We start from the raw sequence: 20,267 nt of genomic DNA on the forward strand, positions 1-20,267 counted from the left end.
GTTATATAGTACTTGAATGTTTTGTGTTTTAGTAGTGCTAGTAAATATTGATTTTTTTTAATGTCTCTTGCACAGTGCAGATTCATACATCTTAGGACGATAAGGAACCATTATGACTTTGTCTTCTGACAAATACATGCCGTAGATATTTCTTCTAATAGCATCCCATGTGCTAGGGTGGATGAATTTCTGACTGAATGAAATTCCACTTACAGTTTTGGACTTGGAATATTCCAAGTTCTAACATAAGGGAGAATGTCTCACCAAAAAATATCTGTCTTCAAAGGTTAGACTATGAGCGGCTGTTTTGGGAACTTGCAAATATGTTGCCTGCTATTTTCCTTCTTTCCAGCAAGAATTCATGGTTAAAATTGATTTAGTGTAGCTAAAAAAAAAAAAAATTATCTTGGGAGAGAATATGATTTTTCTGCACGATTAAACCATATTTGTTTGGTTTCAGGGAAATCTGCAGAAGAGCATTCTTGCAGTATTGAGTGTAGAGTTTTGCAGACTTTAAATATCTGTTAACGCTGTTGGATTGTGAAGTGGAATGTGTGGACTGTGGATGATTTCCTGATCTTGGCTGTGCTGCTGAAAATTAATGTCACACCCAAATACTTGGTACCTCCTGTTTCTCTGGCACAGAATTACAGAGCTTGTTCTAATCCATTCCTGCAAATTCAATCAGATTAGGTTAGCTAATACCGGTAAGCTTCGAGATAGTTTACGTTGCCCAAAGTGAATTAAGGAGCCCAGCTGATCCTTCCTGCTGGTAATTTCATCAGTTGTCACCATTGTTTAGCGGAGGTAATACACCATTGTTTAATGGAGGTAATACACTCTTTCACTGTGCAGAGTCAGAGTTAAGACTGAAATTTCTTTTCATTTATCATTAGAAACCAGAACATGTGGTTGATGATCCCCATAAATATCTCTTGGTACTCTCTGCATCCTGATTGGTCCCCAGAGTAGATGAGACTGGAGTACTGGATGCTCTAGTTCCTTTTTCACTAGGTACCTTCCTCCTCGATGAGCTAATCAGTATTTTTCCTCCCTTCACTTTCAACCTCTGCTTATTCAGGTCTTATAACACTTTTATGTCCCAATTGTCCTTTTGTCTGTGTTCTTTTTAATGTGTTTCTTTTCCAGGCAGCTGTATGGATGGCATTTGGTGGGAGGGAGAGAAAATTCTTTGATAACATCAGAGTGGGCCCTGGTCTGGTCTCAGTGTCCAGCCAAAGAGTACTGGTTACAGGGAACATCAGGCTTTGTCCTGAAAGCTCTGTACTGAAGCATTCTTGGTTGCTTTGTGGAATAGTAAATGTACAGTTCCTCAGCATTACAGGTAGTCCGTTTTATCAAACCCCAAGGAAGTAAAATTTTCAGAAACTCCAGGCTTTACCATCTAACGATTGTGCTAAAAAAAGTAAAATACACTTCTCTCTTCCACCCCCCCACCCCCCCACCCCCCATATTTAGAACTTAGGCCAGGTTTGTAAAATCATCACATCATAACCCAGGTAATACCTAAAACCCAGTCTTTTTCTCCTTGAAAACTTAGGCAGGCTTCAAAGGAGCAGTGCCCCCATTGTTAAAGGGAAGATGCATGACAAAATGATGCTGAGGAAGTGATGGACATGAAGTGTAAGGAAAAAAACACATGAAAGGATTTTCTTCATATCTAAGTAATTACGGCATAAGAAGCTGGTCCCGCTGAGGAAGTGAACATCCAGTTCCCCACAGGAATTGGAACTATGTAAGCAGTTACCAATTCTAGAAAAGAATCCTGTCTGCTGAAATTTTTGAACAAACTTTTTCATATCTTCAGGATAACCGCTTTGTGTACCAGCGCTTAAGAAGTTCACGCTTGAACTACTTGTACAGAAGCAGAACACTTCTCATAAAGCTTTGGATGAAAACATGTGCGATTCATATCTTGAGAACTAATGCAGTAATTTTCCAAATTCAGTGTTAATACACGTGTATTACTGCTTGTAAAATTAGCTTATGCTTACAGTGCACACAAAGGTTGTGACTGCTTTATTTCCACCCTAACCTGAAATTGGTATATGTCAGTACTTAAATGTCTGAGCTTTCTATGGAAAAAGTAATTTTTATGTCCTGAAATATAGAAGTATTATTTAATGGAATTGCAGTCTTCCTATTAGAACTCTTTCCTGTCAGTATAAATTTATTTTTTATACCTTACCTTGTTACTAATGCCCTTCATCCTCAAATTATTCTGTGAAATGAATGTCTACTTGCTGAACCTACAAGAATATTTTGAGACTTTGCAAGATGTTTTCAGATGTCCAAATGAACGTACTGTAAGCTCAAACTACTACTGCTCTTCTGCATAAGAGAACATAACTTGTGGAAAAGTAGAGTTAGATATTGTTTCATAATGTGTACTGATACTGCAATGCTAGAAATGGGAGGTAGGAGGAGAATCCTGCTGGAATTTGAATTAAACTGTGTGGTTTTCTCCTTTTCTGGTATAATTAGAGTTGCTGTTTCCTCATGGGTGAAAACTGAAGATGAGGATTTTCTTCTTTTAAAATGCTAAACAAACTACGGATGAATCAAACTTGATTTTTTTTTCTGAAGTTTTCTAATCTTTGCCAGTTTTGGGAATAACTTAGAGGGGAAGAGATTTTGCCACAATACTGTACTAGTTCTAGATAGACTTCAATTTAGACATACCAACAATAGAAAGTTATTTCTAGATGTGAACAGTCAAAAATAGTAGTCTATATACAGCTGTCTGTAGCACTTTTTGAATTGTAATATGAAGATGCAGCCAAGTGTCAGCATAGACAGAAAGCTCTTTGTCCAATTTTAAATTGTTGTCCCAACAGCATTAGGCTATATACTTCAATTTATAGATTTTATTTTGCCTGTGTATGGGGAGGAGAATAAAAGCAAAGAAAAAGTTGCTCAAATGTGTAACAAAATACAGTTGTATGTAGTTCTCTAAGGTACCACTAGAGAAGCAGAGCTCTTAATCAAATTAGGTTCTTATTTCTGAGTCTCAAGCACCTTATGCTTTTCTTTGAAAGGTTTATGAACAACTTGAAGATTCTTAAAACCTAATTTCACTTCTCTGTTCTATAAAGTAAAACTCTGGAATGATACTTATATTTGTTGTAAACTTTACATTCCTAGTGTGGAACTATAAGCAAAGTTGTTCTGTAGTCTCGATTTTGTTCTTAGTTTTGCAATATCTGGGCTTCAAACAACAGATAAATGTGGATTTTGCTTCTTTTTCTGTGTTGGGGTTTTTGGGGGTTTGGTTTTGGTTGGGTTTTTTGTTGTTGTTGTTTTTGTGTTTTGTTTTGGTTTGTTTTTTGTTTGTGTTTTTTTTTTTTTTTTTAAATAGCCTCCAAACCCATTTATTTTCAGAATTTTGAATCATCAAGCAGAGGGTGGCTTCCTGTTTTCAAAGAGATGTTCTTTAGGGAGAGATTTGTGAATGGAGAAAGGAATGTCTTCGTAATTCCACTGTACTCACTTCAGCCTCAAGAAATATTAGTTCGGCTGAACAAGAAGCTCTACAGCTTCATTGTTTTAAGAAAGTTCACTGCCACACTTTTAAGAAAGTTCACAGGGGTGAACTACTTCATTTGAAAGACACTGTAATTTCTAATTCATGTAATGTTTTTTGGCTACCATAAACTTGGGGGGAGGGGGCATTTCTGTGATCTCGAATACTGAGTGAAATTATAGTAGAAGTTGCAGTTCCTTCAACTTTGGTCAGTATACTTTACCTTTTCACACTATGTGGCATTTTTACCTTATACTTCTAAATCTAGCAGGGAGGAGTCAGTAACTTCACTCCCATACTAAGTACAAAAATCTACATGTGAAATCCCAGCTCTCATAAACTGGGTTCACTGCTTGTAACGTGCCCAATACGACAAAGACCCTTGGCACTACTGTCATGATTTTCAGACACAAATAAAATGACTGTTACAAATTTCTCTTTCTTTTCCCTTTTTAATAAAAAAATATTTTTAGCTGAGCTTCTTCAATAGAAGTAGGCATGGGAATAAATTTGTTTAGGGTAAGACCTCCAGAAAACATTAATTTCAGAGTCAACACGGGTGTCTTAATACTGAACAAGCACAGAAACACTTCAGTTAAATTCTTGAGATTGTTTTAAAAAAAGAAATGTTTCCTTACATTTAAATTAAAAAAAGTTAAAAAATTACACACTTCCTGGAACGTGTTTCAACTAAGAAAAGATGGGCTAAAACATGAGCTTTCTTCTTTCTCTTACAAAAAGGCAAGGTATAGCATAGGTTCCATGGTTTTCTTTGTACTGAATGCAGTTGTGCTGCTGTCACACATTGCACAAGAACTTTGTTGTGCTCTTGCTTTTGATAGTTCCGAATTAAGACTACAGTTTTGTATATGCAGGTGTCATGTATGTAGTTTAGCAATGCATTAGGGCAATTTACTTGATTTGTGAGCTGTCTATATTAAAACATATTTTGTAAAGGGTAATTGGAGTTTTGAGTTAGTTTACTTGTTTAATTTTAATCTGGTATATCCTGAACTTTAACCTAGTGCATTCTGTAAACCCTGCTAACTTCACAGAAAGCTAGTAGGGAGCAGAGGAATCTTAGGCATTGGCAATAAACTTGCTGTGTTAGTCATGCTAGCTACTGAATTGTCTTTGCTTGTCCTTCCTGTAAGTATGGAGCATTACTACCCCTCATGAGATTCTGAAAATATGGCTGCAGTTAGGATCAGTGTTGATGCAAATATGTGAAACTTAAGATGGATTTATAATTTTTAATTATGAATTTAAATTCAGATGACTTTATATCACTGACTGAAAAATTTGCATTCCCTTCTGCTTCTTGGAAGTGTAAGATGCTTCATGAGACTTTCAGTTCATTTTTCCCCTTTTTCCCCCCCCTCTTTCCCTCCCGTTAGATAAATAGGAAGTCAGATGCTAGTCAAAAAATACTGCCTGAAAACACACCTCCAGGTTTTTGCCCTGTTGCCCCCCTTGCCCCTTTACTGGAGCCAACTTGAAGCCTCTAAGGTGCTTCCCCAGCCTGCAATTAAAGAGGCTGTATATACTAGACAAGTTCTCTCAAGGGCCCCAAATCTTTTATATTCTTTTACAGGTTGGCTTGGTTTGGTCTTAAAGCATGCATGTTGCCCTCTGAATTTCTCTTCAGCCTTGTTTCGTTTTTCTTTGTTCTCATCTGTCATTGCTTTGAAGAAACTTGAGGCAGCATGCAAAGGAAGCGTTTTCTCTGACATCATTACATCTCTCACTTGTTTATCCTTTTCTGCCCTGAGAAAGGGCTAGCCTGAGAGTGCGAGCTGTTGGCAAAGAATTAATTTGTGCGTTACTCTGTTTGAATTTCCCACTGCACTACAGAGACAATAATGCTACACTGTTTTGTGAGGATGTGCTGAGAGATAAATTCTATTAAATATGTAGCACTGAACTAGGATATAATAGTTCCTCAACATTCATTGAGTTTTCTGCCGTAACGAAGGTTGTTGCTTTCACTTACGCACTCATGATGGTCTACACGATAGAGGGACAACTTCAGCGTTTTTAATCCAAAACTACATTTCCTGGGTGACTAATCGACTAAGGGTCTTCTGATTGTTTTTCTTGCGCACCCAATCTCTTCAGGATTCTCAGCTTTCCTCTTGTGAAGCCTTCTGAGGCTCTCCAGCAGCTTCAATGAGACACCGAGCTTGGGTGCCATGGCATTTTATCAGCATCTTCAGCAAGCTATGGGACTTGAGATGATGTCTTGCAGTTCTGCTGCCTTTTGCAGCTGTTTTCAGATGCATCCCTCTGTATGAGGAATTGAAATGCCTAACTGGCTCAAAGTACCCCCTTGCAGCTGTAGCCCCAAATACACCTGAGTATTTGCAAGTGTTTTTCAGAACTGCACTGAAAATGCAGTTTGGACAGTTTTCCTTGTACTAGAGCACAAGTAAATGAACTACTGCCACTAGCACTGTCATTTGTACTTATAGGGTAGTAACAATATTTTTCTGTAGTTAAAAGGTGTGCAAAATCCATTTTGGGGAGGGAGAGGTAGTTTTGTAACTTTGTGAGTTTGTCCAGGGAGATAAGGGCTGAGTGATCCTGCATGGTGGTTACTGCTTTACCTCTTAAAGTTGGTGCTAGTAGTCTGGGTTACACTGGGAGAAATGGGAGAGGAAGAGAAATATACAGAAGTTTGCAAATTGGTGAACCGGGAGACAGGTTGCTCCAGCTCAATGTGTAAGAAAATACTTTGGGCATCAGAGTAGTCCTTCCCTGTGCAATGACATAACCTAAACAGCACCTGAAACTTTTAAACTTAGCGCTTTTTTAAGCTTTGTCGGTTAATGCGGGATCCCACTGACAAGAGAGCGGGCTTTGGCCGGCGGCAGCTGCCGCCTGGGCAGAGGAAGGCAGGTCAGGCCGTTACTCCCTCACCACCACCACGGCCGGGCTTGCCTCAGCGCGGCGGAGGGCCGACCCTGCCCGCCCGGCCGCCCGACGGGGCTCGGCTGCCCTCAACCCAGCGCGGCCGCTGCCCAGCAGTCCTTCCCCGGCCCCGGGCTGCCGGCGGGGCTCTGCCCGGCGCCCGTCCCCGCCCAGCCCGACCTGCTGAAGGCCGCGGGGCCCGGAGCCAGGGGCCCGGAGCCAGAAGCCCGGAGCGACGCAGGCGCAGTGCGGCGGCCCCCCCTTGCGCGGGCGGAAGCTCTCCCCTCTCCTTCCGGGCCGCGGGCAGGCGCTGGCGGAGGCGGGAACGCTGGAGCCCGGGCTGCGCCGGACCGGACGCCGCCATGGAGAGGTGGGAGGCGCGGGGGGGAGGGGGGGGTACGGCCGGCGGGGCGTCCCGGGGGAGCGCGGGCCCCCCGCGGGTGTGAGGTGATGTGACACGTCCCCATGTAGCGGCCGCGGAGGAGCGGGGAGCGGTGTGCTCGCAGTGCGGGCTGGCAAACGCAGCAAGGCTGGAGCAGTTTCTGAGGGGTATCGAAGGCTTTTACGTCACCCGAGAGCTTTAAATCTGTTTGATTTCTTCTAGAATATATGTATAGGTTAAACGGCAGTTGTTAACTACGCAGGAATCATTGAGCCGGGCTTTTGCAGGGTGCTCTACAGACAGACCTGCTTAGGCAGTCGCATCTGTGGCCTTCACAGTCCACCTGTAGCTTCGCCTTTGCATTTTAGTAGTTGTTAACGATTTTTCCCCCTTCTGCAAGACACCTGAACTTTCTCAATCTGTGGTGGTTTCGTGTATCTGAAGAAAAAAATCAAATAGTGAAATCATTATATTCTTTCAATTGAATTTTTCAATTCAAAATTGAATTTCATACTGTTGCATCTCTTACTAGCTTTTTTTGTAAAAAAGAGAAGACATAAGGAAATGTCTGTTGTGGTATAGGAGGAACAAAGTGTGGGTTTTCAGACAAACTCATTTTCCTGAGCTGATGAGTGATACTAGATGTTCTGCAGAGGAAACTGGACACTAGTACTAGAATTGGAGATGACTTACGCTTTGTTTACGTTTCCCAGTTATGGAGTTACTTGAAGCAACAGAAACATCTTGTGGTATGTTCTGCGCTTGGATTCACTTGCTTACTTTGTGTCTATGTTGCTGTTCTCTAGAAATAGTTTTGGAGACATGTCATCCCCCCGTGATGCAGAGATGGGCAGACCTGGACGGAAGCAAAGCGCTCAGAAAAGAGTTTCTAGTATCCTTTTTCTTTAAAGACTTTTTATCTTCTCTTTAGTCGTTGCTTGCTGTATTTTTATCACTGCTTTGATTTTAAGCATGTTGAGAATAGTTTTCAAATATACACCAAGTTACTCTTTGTTTTATACCCATTTAAAGTGAGGAATGTATGAATATAATGTGAAATTGTTATCTGATTTGTGAGGTATTCTGCAGTCAAAATTTTGCTATTGAACTGTCTCATATTTTCCCATTCTGTAGTCTGTTTTCTTTTCTGCGTGGTATTTTCATGCATTAAGAAGGAGAAAAGTTCAAAAACAAAACCATGATTGCAATATCTAAAAACTAGTAGGGAAGGATATTAATGACTGACTGAAAGTGTGACTAGGAAATCTGGATGAGTTTCATTTAGAAAAATACTGGGTTTTCAGCAACATGGTACATTACTTGGCTTTTACAGAAGAACTTAGGGATAAGTCAAAAGATGCAATTCTTTGCCTTTTCACAGAACAGTATTTCCTCTGAATGGAATTTTCTCTCTCTCCTCCTTTTCCCCCCATTGTAGTCTCAAACCATGTCAAAGCTGTTGTAGTGATGGCTCAGAAAATTATTCACTAGACTTCAGGGAAAGTAAGAGATTGTTGAAATGCTTGTATAGTTGATTCTTGACTATATTTAGATTATTTCAGTTGTGGGTTAAATATGATTGCAAGGAGGTTGCATTGCCTGTCTCCTAAACTTGTGCCATCACATTTGTGTAGCATGGTGTTTTACAGTTTTTCATGGGCTTATGAACTCAGGTTGATGTGAGCCCAGAGAACTACATGAGCCACAGCTGACTCCATCCCTGAGTTTTTGAAAAAATGAAGTTTTCTTCACTCCATTATATCTTAATTTTATGGTTTTATGCTTTTACATGTATTGTGTTATCAGACTATTTAGTGTATCTTAGCTCTCCATCCACAGTAACAGCAAGAGGAGTACACAAACATAGATTTAAATTTTCACAGAATTCTTTTCCCCCCACTTATTTATAACAAGAAAAAAACATAATGTAATTTGACAGTTAATAAAATGGTATTTTTCTGGTTGTGATGGCAAAGGAATCCAGTATATTTACTCATCCTTCTGTTTTTTGCAAGCAGAATAAAACTAGTGAGGTATTGGCCCTGATTATATTGTCCCTAAGAATCATTATGTTGTTGGACACTGTTATAGGATACCGAAACTTTTACACAACTACTTTTTAGTAAGCTATAGCTAGAGCACTGAACCTAGTTGCTGATAGAAAGAAGCAAAGTAGAACAACAGAGACTTTTTGTTAAAGTCATCAGCATCGTGGCACTAAGAGAGAGATAACTTTTTTTTAAATGCATTCAGTCTCAGATTTTCTTGTTACGGTTTGTGTAGCATAAAGCAGCTCCTCACGGGACAAAAGTATTCTCCTTGATCTGACCAGTTATGAGGAGTCCCAGATCTGTTGTGCTCAGGTTTCTGAACCTTATTTTGCAATGTCCCTTTTAACCCTCCAGCTTTTAAGCTTCTGGTGAAACATTTTGTGACTTAACTCAGGCTTATGCATGGGACTTTCTGCTTTAGTCTGAAAGACAAGATGTGTAATCTTCATAATATTTGAGCTACAGCAAAATATTTTTCCTTTCCAAGTGTTCACAATCATTTTGAATAGGGCCAAAAACATGTTTAGGAGAGTGTTTCTTAACTTGTTTATTAATCAGTTCTTACATCTCTGGATGACACTATTGGAAACGTGACACCCAGAGGCCAGTTGATTTCCCGAACTCCTAGTTCATTGCTTCGCCAGCCAGGTAAGACTACTTTCTTTCTTTAGTATTTAGTTAGAGGAATAATATGCTTGGACTTCATAATTGATGACAATCCATAATGAGAAAGACATGGTTCCACTGTAGTGGATCCAGTGAAGGCCCACAAAGTCGATTAGAGGATTGGAGCATCTGACATGAGAAGAGGCTGAGAATAGCTGGGATTGTTTAGCCTGGGAAAGAGAAGCGTCGAGGGGATCTTGTCAACTTATATAAATACCTGATGGAAGGGAGTAAAAAGATGGCCACGTTCTTCTTGGTGGTGCCCAATGAAAAGACAAGAGGCAGTAGGCACAACAGGATATACAGGGAACTCTGTTTAAACAGAAGAAAAAAACTTTTTTACTGGAAGAGTGATTGAACACTAGAACTGCTTGCCCAGACAGTCTGTGGAGTCTCCATTCTTGGATATAACCAAAGCTGACTGGACAAGATCCTGAGCAACCTTTTCTAGTTGACACTGCTTTGGGCAGGGGAGGTGGAGCAGATGATCTCTAGAGGTTCCTTCCAACGTCAACTACTTGGTGATTCTGTGATTCTGAAGTTAAACACATTTATAAATATGGAAAAAAAACACCTAGTAGCAGTCAACATATATGTTCATATGTTAAATATTTATGCTATTGCTGAATGCCAATGGATTTTTGCCTTTCAGTTTTTAGAGAGTGTTTGAGCTTCATTTTCTTTGTTTGGCAGAAGAGTATGTCCAGTGTAATTTCAGTTTCTCTCAAGTACCATGTTGAAACTGATTGCTGACTAGTAAGGCAAGAATCTAGTTTGTTGTGTTTCCTTCTTTTTTGCAGCCTTCTTTTGGTTTTGCAGTAGCTTTTAATTCTTCAAGATTGTCTGTCATGTAATGTCTCTTCAGGTATTTTTCCATCCTTGTTTTTGTGGCAGGTTAATTCTGTTGTTGACCTTTCTACCAGGTGTATCTATTGGTTGCATCGGTAAATTATTTCCCTCTCCACTAGCAGGAGAAGGAATTAGACAGTACACCTCACAGAAAGGCTGTGGAACCACACATGGTGGCTAGGGTCAGGTTGCCCTGAAACCTCCCAGCCTCAACCGTGTTCTGCATCAGTTGTCCCATATTAGGAGTGTGTTGGGGGTTATTCCCAAATTGACACTGGTGCAAAGATAACAAGTTCCAGAGAGACTGATTCTTCATGATTTCTCTAGGTTCTGGGCAAGTTCTGTGTAGCCCCTGCTTGTTCTTGTTTAGTGTAATATCTAGTGGCTTCTGTTTTGGCGGCTGACAGCAAAGATAAATGCTGTTAGCATCAGCCTTCTTCTCAAGCACAAGCTACTTGTGTGTCAGCATTGACAGCTCTCGCAGTGAAACTGCAAGTTGTTCTTAGTGTTGACTTGACACCAAACATACTGTGAAAAGGTCTGTACTCCTCTTAGAGCCTCCCTGACTAGTTATGGCTGAAATAAACAAACATCACCATTCCTCACATTTCCATTTCATCACCAGGGCTTACCTCCTTTTTTCCGTGTGACAGTCTCTTCCTGTAGTCTTTCTTTAGTCATCATTCAGGCATTTGTATAAGGGATTCCTCTTTTTCGTCATCATCTAGCCAGTGTGTTTTCCAGCAGGCTCCAAGAGGATGGTTGCACCTTCTGCTGCTCCACATCCTCCTTTCAGGACTGCTTGGAGATGAGTGATGTGTTAGTTGTTTTGAGATAGAAGCGTTGTGTGTCATACTGTGATGGTCAGAGAGTACTTCAAAATCAAGTAGGTATTTTCCCACTTTTATCTTCAAATTAGAACGTGTGTATACCATCTTGACCATTGTCTGTCTTCAGTGAAGGTCTTTATTTCAGTTAGCGTGTTGATCTAACAGCTTGCCATGATTTTATCACTATGAAGTTTCTGTTTTATCTATTTTCAGAAAGTTCAACAGTACAGAATTTCAGTAAGAAATTGTGCAGCAGCTGCTCCCAAAAAATGTAGAGAGTTGATGGCAGGTGAAAGTAGAGATCGCAGTAGCAAAATACGCTGATCCAGAAGGTTTGATGTTGAGCAATTCTGTTCATTTGTATGGCTGGTCATCATAGAGATGTTACATCAGGAGATGTTACTAGACAGCAGGTACTCTGTAAACCTACCATCTATTTTTTAACAGACTTCAGAAGGAGACTTCCTGGTTTCTGAATAATGATTCTCTCTGCAAACTTCCCTAAACACAGCTGACAATTATCCACATGTGTGGCTATGATTTGTGATGAACTTTCTTCAAACAGCATTATGAGTGGACAGACAATCCTTACAAAAGGTTTGCTATTCGACGTTGCTGCACTATCTAATCCAAAGACTTCTGCGCTTCTTCATTACAACCCTGTATTTCTCCTTGGATTCCTGGCTTTCTTCTGTTTTACCTTTGCCACTGCACCATACAGATTTTCTAAGAGTCGCAAGTGTCATCTGCTACATAGGCTAGAGGTGCTTCTCTTTCAAACTGTCTGATGATTCTGCAACAAACAAAGCATCGGCATTTTCACTCCTGTTTCTGTTCCTGTTGTACAGTTTCATTCCTACAGTGGAACATTTAAAGTGTTCTTGTGAAGTGCATCCATTATCTCCTCTCCTGGGGACAAGGGTTTTTGCTTCCTTTGATGTCAGTTGCTCCTAATTGTGAATTTGGGGGTATTAGAAACTGTATTTGAGGATTATTCAACATAATTCATTTTGTCACCCTGTAAATTCCTAACCCTTGAGTGCATTGTATCATACGGGTATAGGGTTTTATAGTGATTATTTTCTGGTACCATGGAGGAGAGGAGAATGATGACCTATTAACAATTTAAATGCTTTGATCTGCAACTTCAGAGTAAGACTGTTAATGCTAGTAGCCATAATTCTCGTTTTACAGATTGAGAATTGATTTGTCTCTTTGATCTTCAGTATGCCTGACTTTCACATCTCAAGAGTTTAGGGAAAATTTATTTGTGACGATTCAAGGTATGTGCTAATACAAGGACATAAACCTTGGGACAGAAACCTTTGGTTCTTCAGCTTTCTAGATCTGTGTGAAACCGATGCATGGAAAACCAAATCTACCTATTGATATGAAGCCTTCCAGGGTCCCTGTACCTGTTTGCAATGACCTTGCCCCCTTATAATTTGAGGGTGTCAGAGATCTGACGAGATACACTCTTGCAGTCTTCAGGACGAGTCTGATGGAGACCCTGGATGTGCTCTATTTTGTGGTTGTATATGCTGTTGTAGGCATCTTTGCCTCTGATTCCAGCAGTCCTCAAGTCCAAAAGGAAATGTTAATGATCTCGATGCTGACTGAAGCTATCTTGGTATCAAGAACTGCTGCCGAGGGCTGTACAGGCACTTTTGTCTCCAAATTTGCTAACAAACTTTGGGACTATGTGTCAGTCCCTCTTTGCAGCTGTTGACACAGCTCCTGATTTGCCTGTCACTGTGTTGATGCAACCAATGTTTTTAGGTGACTTTCCAGGCTGTTTGTGGTTGATAAGAGGACCCAAACGGCTGCTGTCTCGGTGCAAATCCTGTGGTCTTTGGGCTGTATGAAGGTCTTTTGTGGTGGAACACCCTGTTGTCATAGGATGGGGCATTTATCATCTTGCAAAGCAGTGTCTCCTTTTTTAACATAGATCAGATATTCCTCGGAACACTAGCCACTGCACTGATGTGCAGATGTGTCTGGAGCAGATGTAGTGCTTGGTAGAGCAGGCTTGTTGCCTTTTGCTTTAAGGGTTTGGAGACCAATTGCCAAGAAGGAGTGACTGGAGATTTATTGCTATTTACGCGCATGGTGTGAGCGTACCAATGAACTCTTTAGTAACTGAAGGTGTGTCACTCATTTGGTGCGTATATACACTTGCATTCAACCTGGCTTCAGACTTCTATCTGGAATGCTGCTGCACTTGAGGAAGAACTGAAATGGCAATCAATACACTTTGTCTTTACATTTATACATGCCCTACTTCGAAAACTAGAGCTTGAGTATGCTCCAGGCTTGGTTAACAGGGTGTTTGTATAACCCTAGCATAACTAGATGTGTAGATTATTAAGTTCCATTATTGATAATTAACCTCCTTATTTCTAAGTGTTGTTGGGCCTAAGACTTGTTTTTGTTTTATAATTGGCATTTGTGGATTTGGTACAAGCCTTCTGATGGAAGGAAAATGAAGATGGACAGGAGCAAGTTACTTCTCCATCAGGCTATTTTGTCTGTTTCTTGTGTGACCGAGCAGGATTTCATAAATACTTCAGTCTCTGTCATAAGATTTCCTTTGGAGGTCCTTGATAGAGCATAGTGGCCTTAAATACTTTTTCTTTTCAGAAAAGGCTCTCTCTCTTTCAGTTACTGCACTAAATCGAAGCTTCATGAAGCCATCAGATATGACTCCCATCCTGGGAACAGGAGGAAAATCTCCTCTGATTCTACCAACTCCTGGACTTTTCAGCAATTTGTCAATGGTAAGATGGTTAGAGCACCTTTTCCTCCTTTGTTCCTGTGAAACTTATAAGAAACTACAAATTTACAGTGTTTCAGTGCTGTTTGCACCAAGGACAAACTGTGGGTGGTACAAGCTTGCTATTACTACTATTGCTGCTTGCTACTAGTATTATTTATTACTATGGTCTTCTTTGAGATGATGCAGTGAGGAATAATAGAGGAGTTAAGGACTTGCTAAATACACCGTGTGTGTTAAGCTAGTCCTTATAACATCAGCCTGTGACTACAAAAATCTTGACTTTGCTTGTTTATAAATTCTTCAAAGACAATTGTTTTATGTCAGTAAGTTAAACCTTCAGAATTTTTCTTATTTTATCACTCTCCAGTATTAGGCTTCACTTGGATGTTAAAGTTTGGACTTCAAAGGACAAGCTTTTCTGATGACTTTTCAGATGACGTTAATTGTCTTCTACTGTAATGTCTTTGGAAAAACACTGATTAGAAAAGTTATCAGTAGGGACGTCTGAAGTATTTTATCTCCGTTTATTTTTAAATTAACTCAAACCAAGTTAAGATGTCTTTCTGTACGTGCATTTTAATTCATTCTCCCTTCTGGTTGTTTCTATAGTTTGTTACAGCCCATTTGTTTCTTTAAATTATCAGGTTCTGGGGCCTAGTTGATCAACATGTGTACAGCTCTTAACAGTGGTGCTTTTCCTCTGATTCAGCACCTCTTGTCCTGTAACTAGCATTTTGTGAGTGGAGCATGTTCTCTGACTTGAATCCAGTTTAGATTACCAGGGGGAAACTTGGGACTAGACAAAGGCTTTCACAGGAGGGCGATGGAAAAAGGACTTAAATTTGTCTTGTGGAAATTTACTTGCTGGTAGATAAGAACACTCATCAGCCTTTTTGTGTTTCCCACAGAGACCTGATACGATTTTATTGGAACTGAGTTTCTTGTTTTTACTCTGCAGTTGGAGTGCTATAGCATTCTGTTCTGGTTGGCTAGAGGGCAATAATGGCAGAGAGAAATTGGGCAAGAGGAATAGTGTGGGTAGAAACTGAGGCATAAAAGGAAGAATAACAGGTATATGTCCACAGTTTTTGGATATGCTTAAGAGACTGCTACAGCAGTGTCATCTGGTTCCCTGTTCGCACTTGTTTGGGTGGGACCAGTCTGGAAAAAGAATCAACCAGTGGCACATCTCTAGGTTTTTGTATAGCATTAATTGCTGCTGAGAAAGCAATTGCTGTCATGGAAACAGCTATAGGAAGCTGTCTTGTCAGTGCAGTACATGTACAGTCTATCTTCTGTTTTGGCCATTTTGCTGCTCTGATGTCAGATATGTTAGCAAATACCTCCCCTGAAATACCCCCCAAAAAGTATAGATATGTCTTTATTTCCCCCTTTAGTATTCTGATACTTGCTATTATTTTAAACATGTATTGCTTCATTTGATCAAATGGTTTTGAGCAATTCACAAAGGTTGAAAGACTGGTAAATGGTTCTGATTGAAATTTTAACTCTTTTGCTTAACTTTTCACAGCTGCTTTACAACTTAGGCAATGTTATTCTGTCATTTTTTACTTTGAAGGACAAAATACTAAGTAAACATTTAGTGTAACAGAATATGAAAGTTTAGAGTGATTTATTTGTTTTAAGCTGAAAAGTGATACATGGTGTTTTAAAGTAGGTCTTATTATAGTAGCTTCTACTTTAGTTATTTCCTGAAAAAGCCATTGAGAATTTCCTTTTCAGAGCTGTTTGTTAAAGGCATAGTTACACCTTATCTAAAGGCAGTTATTTCAGTATTAATTTTTAAAATCGCTCTGTTGATACCATTTATATAGAATGAAAAAACTTGGAGCTAGGCTTATAATAATCTGAGATTGCTATTTATTTTCCTTATGTTCTTTTTATGCTTTTAGTTGGATGAAAGTAGCTGGACAATGGCACTCTCACCTCAGCAGACGGGAATGTTTGTAAACCTAGACATGTCCAATATGACAGAAGATGTCACTATGAGCGCTGTACTGTTGCGTGAGGATGATCCTGGGGAAGCTGGTGAGACAATCTGAAGTTTTCATAATGACTACATTTTTTATTTATGGGATATAAATATATATGGAGTATTTTTCTATATTATTTTGCTGAGATATTTCTTTGTCAAAAACAGTCTCATTTAAAAAGTTTGGAAAGTTATCTCTTCCAGTTATTGGAGTTCTGAGAGTTTTGTCTTCTGTGGAACCTGATGGCACAAATGGGATGCGCTGGTCATATAAGACACAAACCAGATTAGTTTTGTGGAGATACACAAATGAGTTTGTTGTTAGAACTTTCTCAGATGACATGTTTACAGCAAAAGTTTTATAATTATTTGACACACATTGTAGCTTCTGTGTATCTTACTATCTTAGCTGATAAGTTCTATTGACTTCATGGGATATAAATAGTTCATATCATCATTGTCCTCATTTAGATTTATGAAAGACGAGATGCCTTGTCATCAGAAAGATTTTTCTTGTAGTGTGTTGAGGTTTTTTTACCAAGTTCTGTCTGACTAATATGACTGTTTCTTCTTAAATCTGTTGTAGCTACTATGAGCATGTACTCAGATTTTCTGCATTCCTTCATGAAGCATACATCAACTACCATTTTTGATCTTGTGGATGAGTATGAAAGTATTTGTAACAGTCAGGTAAGTAGTTTGCTTGATTTTTTTTTTTTATTTATTTACCTTATTTCACAGTCCCTTCCCTAAGTGGTGTTGCTATTTTTCTTTAAGCTGAGAAGTCACAGTGCTTAACATAGGTAATTTAAATCTTCCAGCTGGTTGCAGTCTTATGAGTCACTGGACACTAGCATTGAATAGCATCTCTCTTTCCTCATACGCTACTTTGGCACAGGAATACCCATTGTGTAGCTTGCTGAATACTAAAAGTGTCATCTGGCTGCCATTCCACTGCAAGTGTCAAGTGACAATAAACATGAGCAGATGTGTAGAATTTTTGTCAATGATAATAAGCTGGATTAAAAAGTACTTATTTCTCTCGGGTATAAATAAATTAAATAATTGTATTATGATGCTTTAAGATTTCTGCTGCATTACTAACAAGCTGGCAGTATTATGCTTTAAGAGTTTTCTGCTACATTACTAACAAGCTGGCAGTAGAGGGCTCAACATTAGATTTAAAGTGTCTGCTTTTAGACACAATTTTTTATTTGATTGGCTGTTGACTGACAATTCGAGATCGGCAGGGATTGACAGTTTGAAAGGAAGAAATTATGATGTTTCTGTCAATAAGTGTTGATCACAAGAGAGGGAGGTGGGCAGATAATTTTTTTAAGAGACTTCATACCTGTGTCTATGTTATTGATAGACATAAGATAATGTGTTCTTGGTAGAAGGTTGCTAGCCCTGTTTTATGCAAATTTGTTGTTGGGGATGAGTTGCAGAATGCTGAGATCTCTCATTAGTTGTGTACCACAATTTTGTTCCCAAATGGGAAGCAGACAAGAGAAGGAAAATAAATTTTTTGGGATGGTGGAACTTCCAAGATCTCTTCCATTCCTCCTGTTTGAGAATATGGATACCATCTACAAGATCATGGAATATGGAGTGGTTGGTTTAAGCTGCCTGGAATTGTAGGGAGTTGATTGTATGTTGCCAAGGACCTACAAAAGTAGAGTGAAGGATGTTGCTCCAAGGATTGGCTTGGATGTTGCTGACAGGGCTTGGGATGGCGGTGGAGGGACAGCCCTGAGCTGTCATGCTGCCTCTTAGCTGTACCCTGAGATCAGTCCAGTGTCTCCTAGCAGCCATGAACTCTTCATGTTTTCTGGGAGATAACAGAAGGGAACAGAAGATCATGTTCCTCTCCTGCATCATGATGGTACACTTCATTCTTTCCTCTAAACTAAGTTTTCTTCATAATAAATAAAGGAAAAGCTAATAGAATTCCTTTTTGGTGATATTGTAAATTATGTGGTAACCGACAGTTTGGGTTTCCTCATTTACCAGAGCTTGAAAGGAAAAGGTATCTTTCAGGCACTGAGAAATACTGTCACTAATACCAGTAGGGCTGACTTTATGTTGGATATTGATGTATATGGAAACAAAGTTGAGGGTTTTGGTGGTTGGGGTGGTTTGTTGGGGGTTTTTTTTCAGTGGTTGCCTTCTCTCCCTCCCAGTCTTTTGGTGATTTTTAATTGATGGACGTAAGCTGGTTTTATCCTGGGTTTGTACAGTGCCTTGCAAAACAAAGCTACTCTCTTGGTTTATGCTGTCTAGGCTGTGTTAATATTATTTTTATTAATAATTAAGGGAATTTATGGTGTGGAGTATCATGTACCTATTCTGAAGAGATGGTAATCAAACTTGGTTGTTGAGAGCATTCAGGATAATGAAAAGATTGCTGTAATGGCTTAGGGAAAAAAATACAATGATGGGCAATATTAACTATGTATAAATTTATTTACCTCAGGTGAATATACTAGGGAAAATAGTTTATCGGGCAACTCCTGGACAGCAAAAGTTTTCAAAAACTGCCAGTGTCTTGTGGCTTCTCAAGCAGGAGATGGTAACTTGGAGACTGTTGTCCTCGCTTTATAGGTAATTCCTTTGAAAAGCACGTTATGTTTTTGCACTGAGCTGACTTTCTTGGATGTATTTTTTAATGAGTCTATAAATATGGAGTGGAGCAATTAAGTACCCATTAATAATCTGTTTATGGAACTAGGTGCTGATATATATGTCTATTATCTATTTACAGAAATGAAAAGTTGTAAATGGGCCTACTCATTACTTTTGCAACTTCTATTATTTTTTTAAAGAACATTTTTGTAAAGGTATTTTTAAGCTCTTTCACTTCAGCATTCTGCTGAATTTTCTCAGCTTTATTTTAATCATTAAGGTTTTGCACTTCTATTTCTAGGGACAGAATACAGTCTGCACTGGAAGATGAAACTGCATTTGATATCACAGTAAGCTTGGATGTTTTTAGGTTTTTTTTAAGCAAATAAGCTAAATACAAGCTAAATGCTTGTACTCTTCAATCTCAATATTGCAGCCACTCAAAATTCAAAGGTGAAAAATGTAAACAAAAAAGAGACTGATTTGATTTTTATCACAACAAATATTAAATTATTTCATATATTGTGAAAAGTGAATTTAAATATTCAGTTCTAAACAGAAAATGCTAATGTAAAAAATATTATAAGCTATACTTTATGGTTTATTTCCTTAAGTATTCCACATACACTTGAAAAATCCACTAGAAATAACTATTTATTTCTTTTAAAAAGTTGCATCAGTAGTGGTAATGTTCCCACAGGTCGAGATGATTTTGCTTTGCCTAAAAGAAGAACATGTGGTCTCAAGCTGTCTAGCCTTTGCAATCCTGATTCCAGTTTATCTCAAGAGAAATCCAAATTTTTTAGCATTCTTATTTCAGCTGTAGTCTTCTTGTCTATGTCAATACAGTGCTTCCAGCCTTTGCTGCCAGAATATGCTTAGGAAGACAAAACAATAAGTAAAGTGACTCTGCCTTTGTAAAATTCATGATCGCAGTCGCTTTTTTCTCAGTCATAAAATAGCTTCCTCTAGGATTCCCACTGCTAAGTTATCACTATTAAATTAAACACTGTTGTGCCAAAAACCGATCTCCTTCTACCTGTGTTTTTTAGGAAAATGCATCTTCTGTTCTCTTTTTGTTGCAAGTCTAATGAAACCTAAATTAATGCAGGAGAGCAGATAGAAGGATCAGGGTTCTGGGGTTGGTTTTTTTGGGTTTGTTGGGGTTTTTTTCCACTTGTTCATATTAAGTGTGCATATGGTCTTGGAAAATGTCATCTTTTTATGGGTACAGTAATAAATGGGATTTAGGATAATATGAGTGCAATCAGTGGAATCAATGGATCTATGTAGCATCTTTCTGTGGTCATACATTTGTGAATTAGATTCTGAATCTCATTTTTACAGTTTTTAGTGTAACTGGATGTAAACGATCATCCAAATAGAACAAATGTCATCCATTTCTAAAAAAGGGGTAGGGGAGAGGTAGTATACTGAACTTGTAGAAAGTTTTTGAGTTAGTATGTGTTCAGTTTGGTATTCGTGGTTTTGTGGCAAGTTTTCTTTTCCATTAAGTAACAATCAGCTTTTTCTTAAATAGGTTTTAACTGCTAGTGAAAAGACAAATGTAGACAACTTGTTTCAGAAAGATTCACTTGTTCGACAAAGCCAGGTATGATGGAAAGTTTTTAAAATGAGAAT

General features: G+C 39.0%; 1 protein-coding gene across 3 annotated transcripts in view; it reads left to right on the top strand.

Moving 5' to 3' along the window:
* Window positions 1–6,732: 6,732 nt before the first annotated feature.
* Window positions 6,733–20,267, top strand: part of NUP107 (nucleoporin 107) — a 31,028-nt gene continuing 17,493 nt past the window's right edge. Inside the window, exons 1-9 of one of the 3 annotated variants that reach the window (XM_072863264.1) lie at window positions 6,733–6,824; window positions 7,643–7,728; window positions 9,446–9,535; window positions 13,873–14,009; window positions 15,922–16,057; window positions 16,588–16,691; window positions 18,478–18,605; window positions 18,928–18,976; window positions 20,167–20,238. In XM_072863264.1, the coding sequence (XP_072719365.1) occupies window positions 6,817–6,824; window positions 7,643–7,728; window positions 9,446–9,535; window positions 13,873–14,009; window positions 15,922–16,057; window positions 16,588–16,691; window positions 18,478–18,605; window positions 18,928–18,976; window positions 20,167–20,238 (810 nt within the window). In that variant the 5' untranslated portion in view covers window positions 6,733–6,816. Of the gene's footprint in view, window positions 6,825–6,880; window positions 7,004–7,642; window positions 7,729–9,445; window positions 9,536–13,872; window positions 14,010–15,921; window positions 16,058–16,587; window positions 16,692–18,477; window positions 18,606–18,927; window positions 18,977–20,166; window positions 20,239–20,267 lie in introns of those variants that run through there. The other 2 variants (XM_072863273.1, XM_072863282.1) reach the window with 2 other exon arrangements.

The sequence above is a fragment of the Ciconia boyciana genome, chromosome 1 (assembly GCF_034638445.1).
Source record: "Ciconia boyciana chromosome 1, ASM3463844v1, whole genome shotgun sequence".
NCBI lineage: Eukaryota > Metazoa > Chordata > Aves > Ciconiiformes > Ciconiidae > Ciconia > Ciconia boyciana.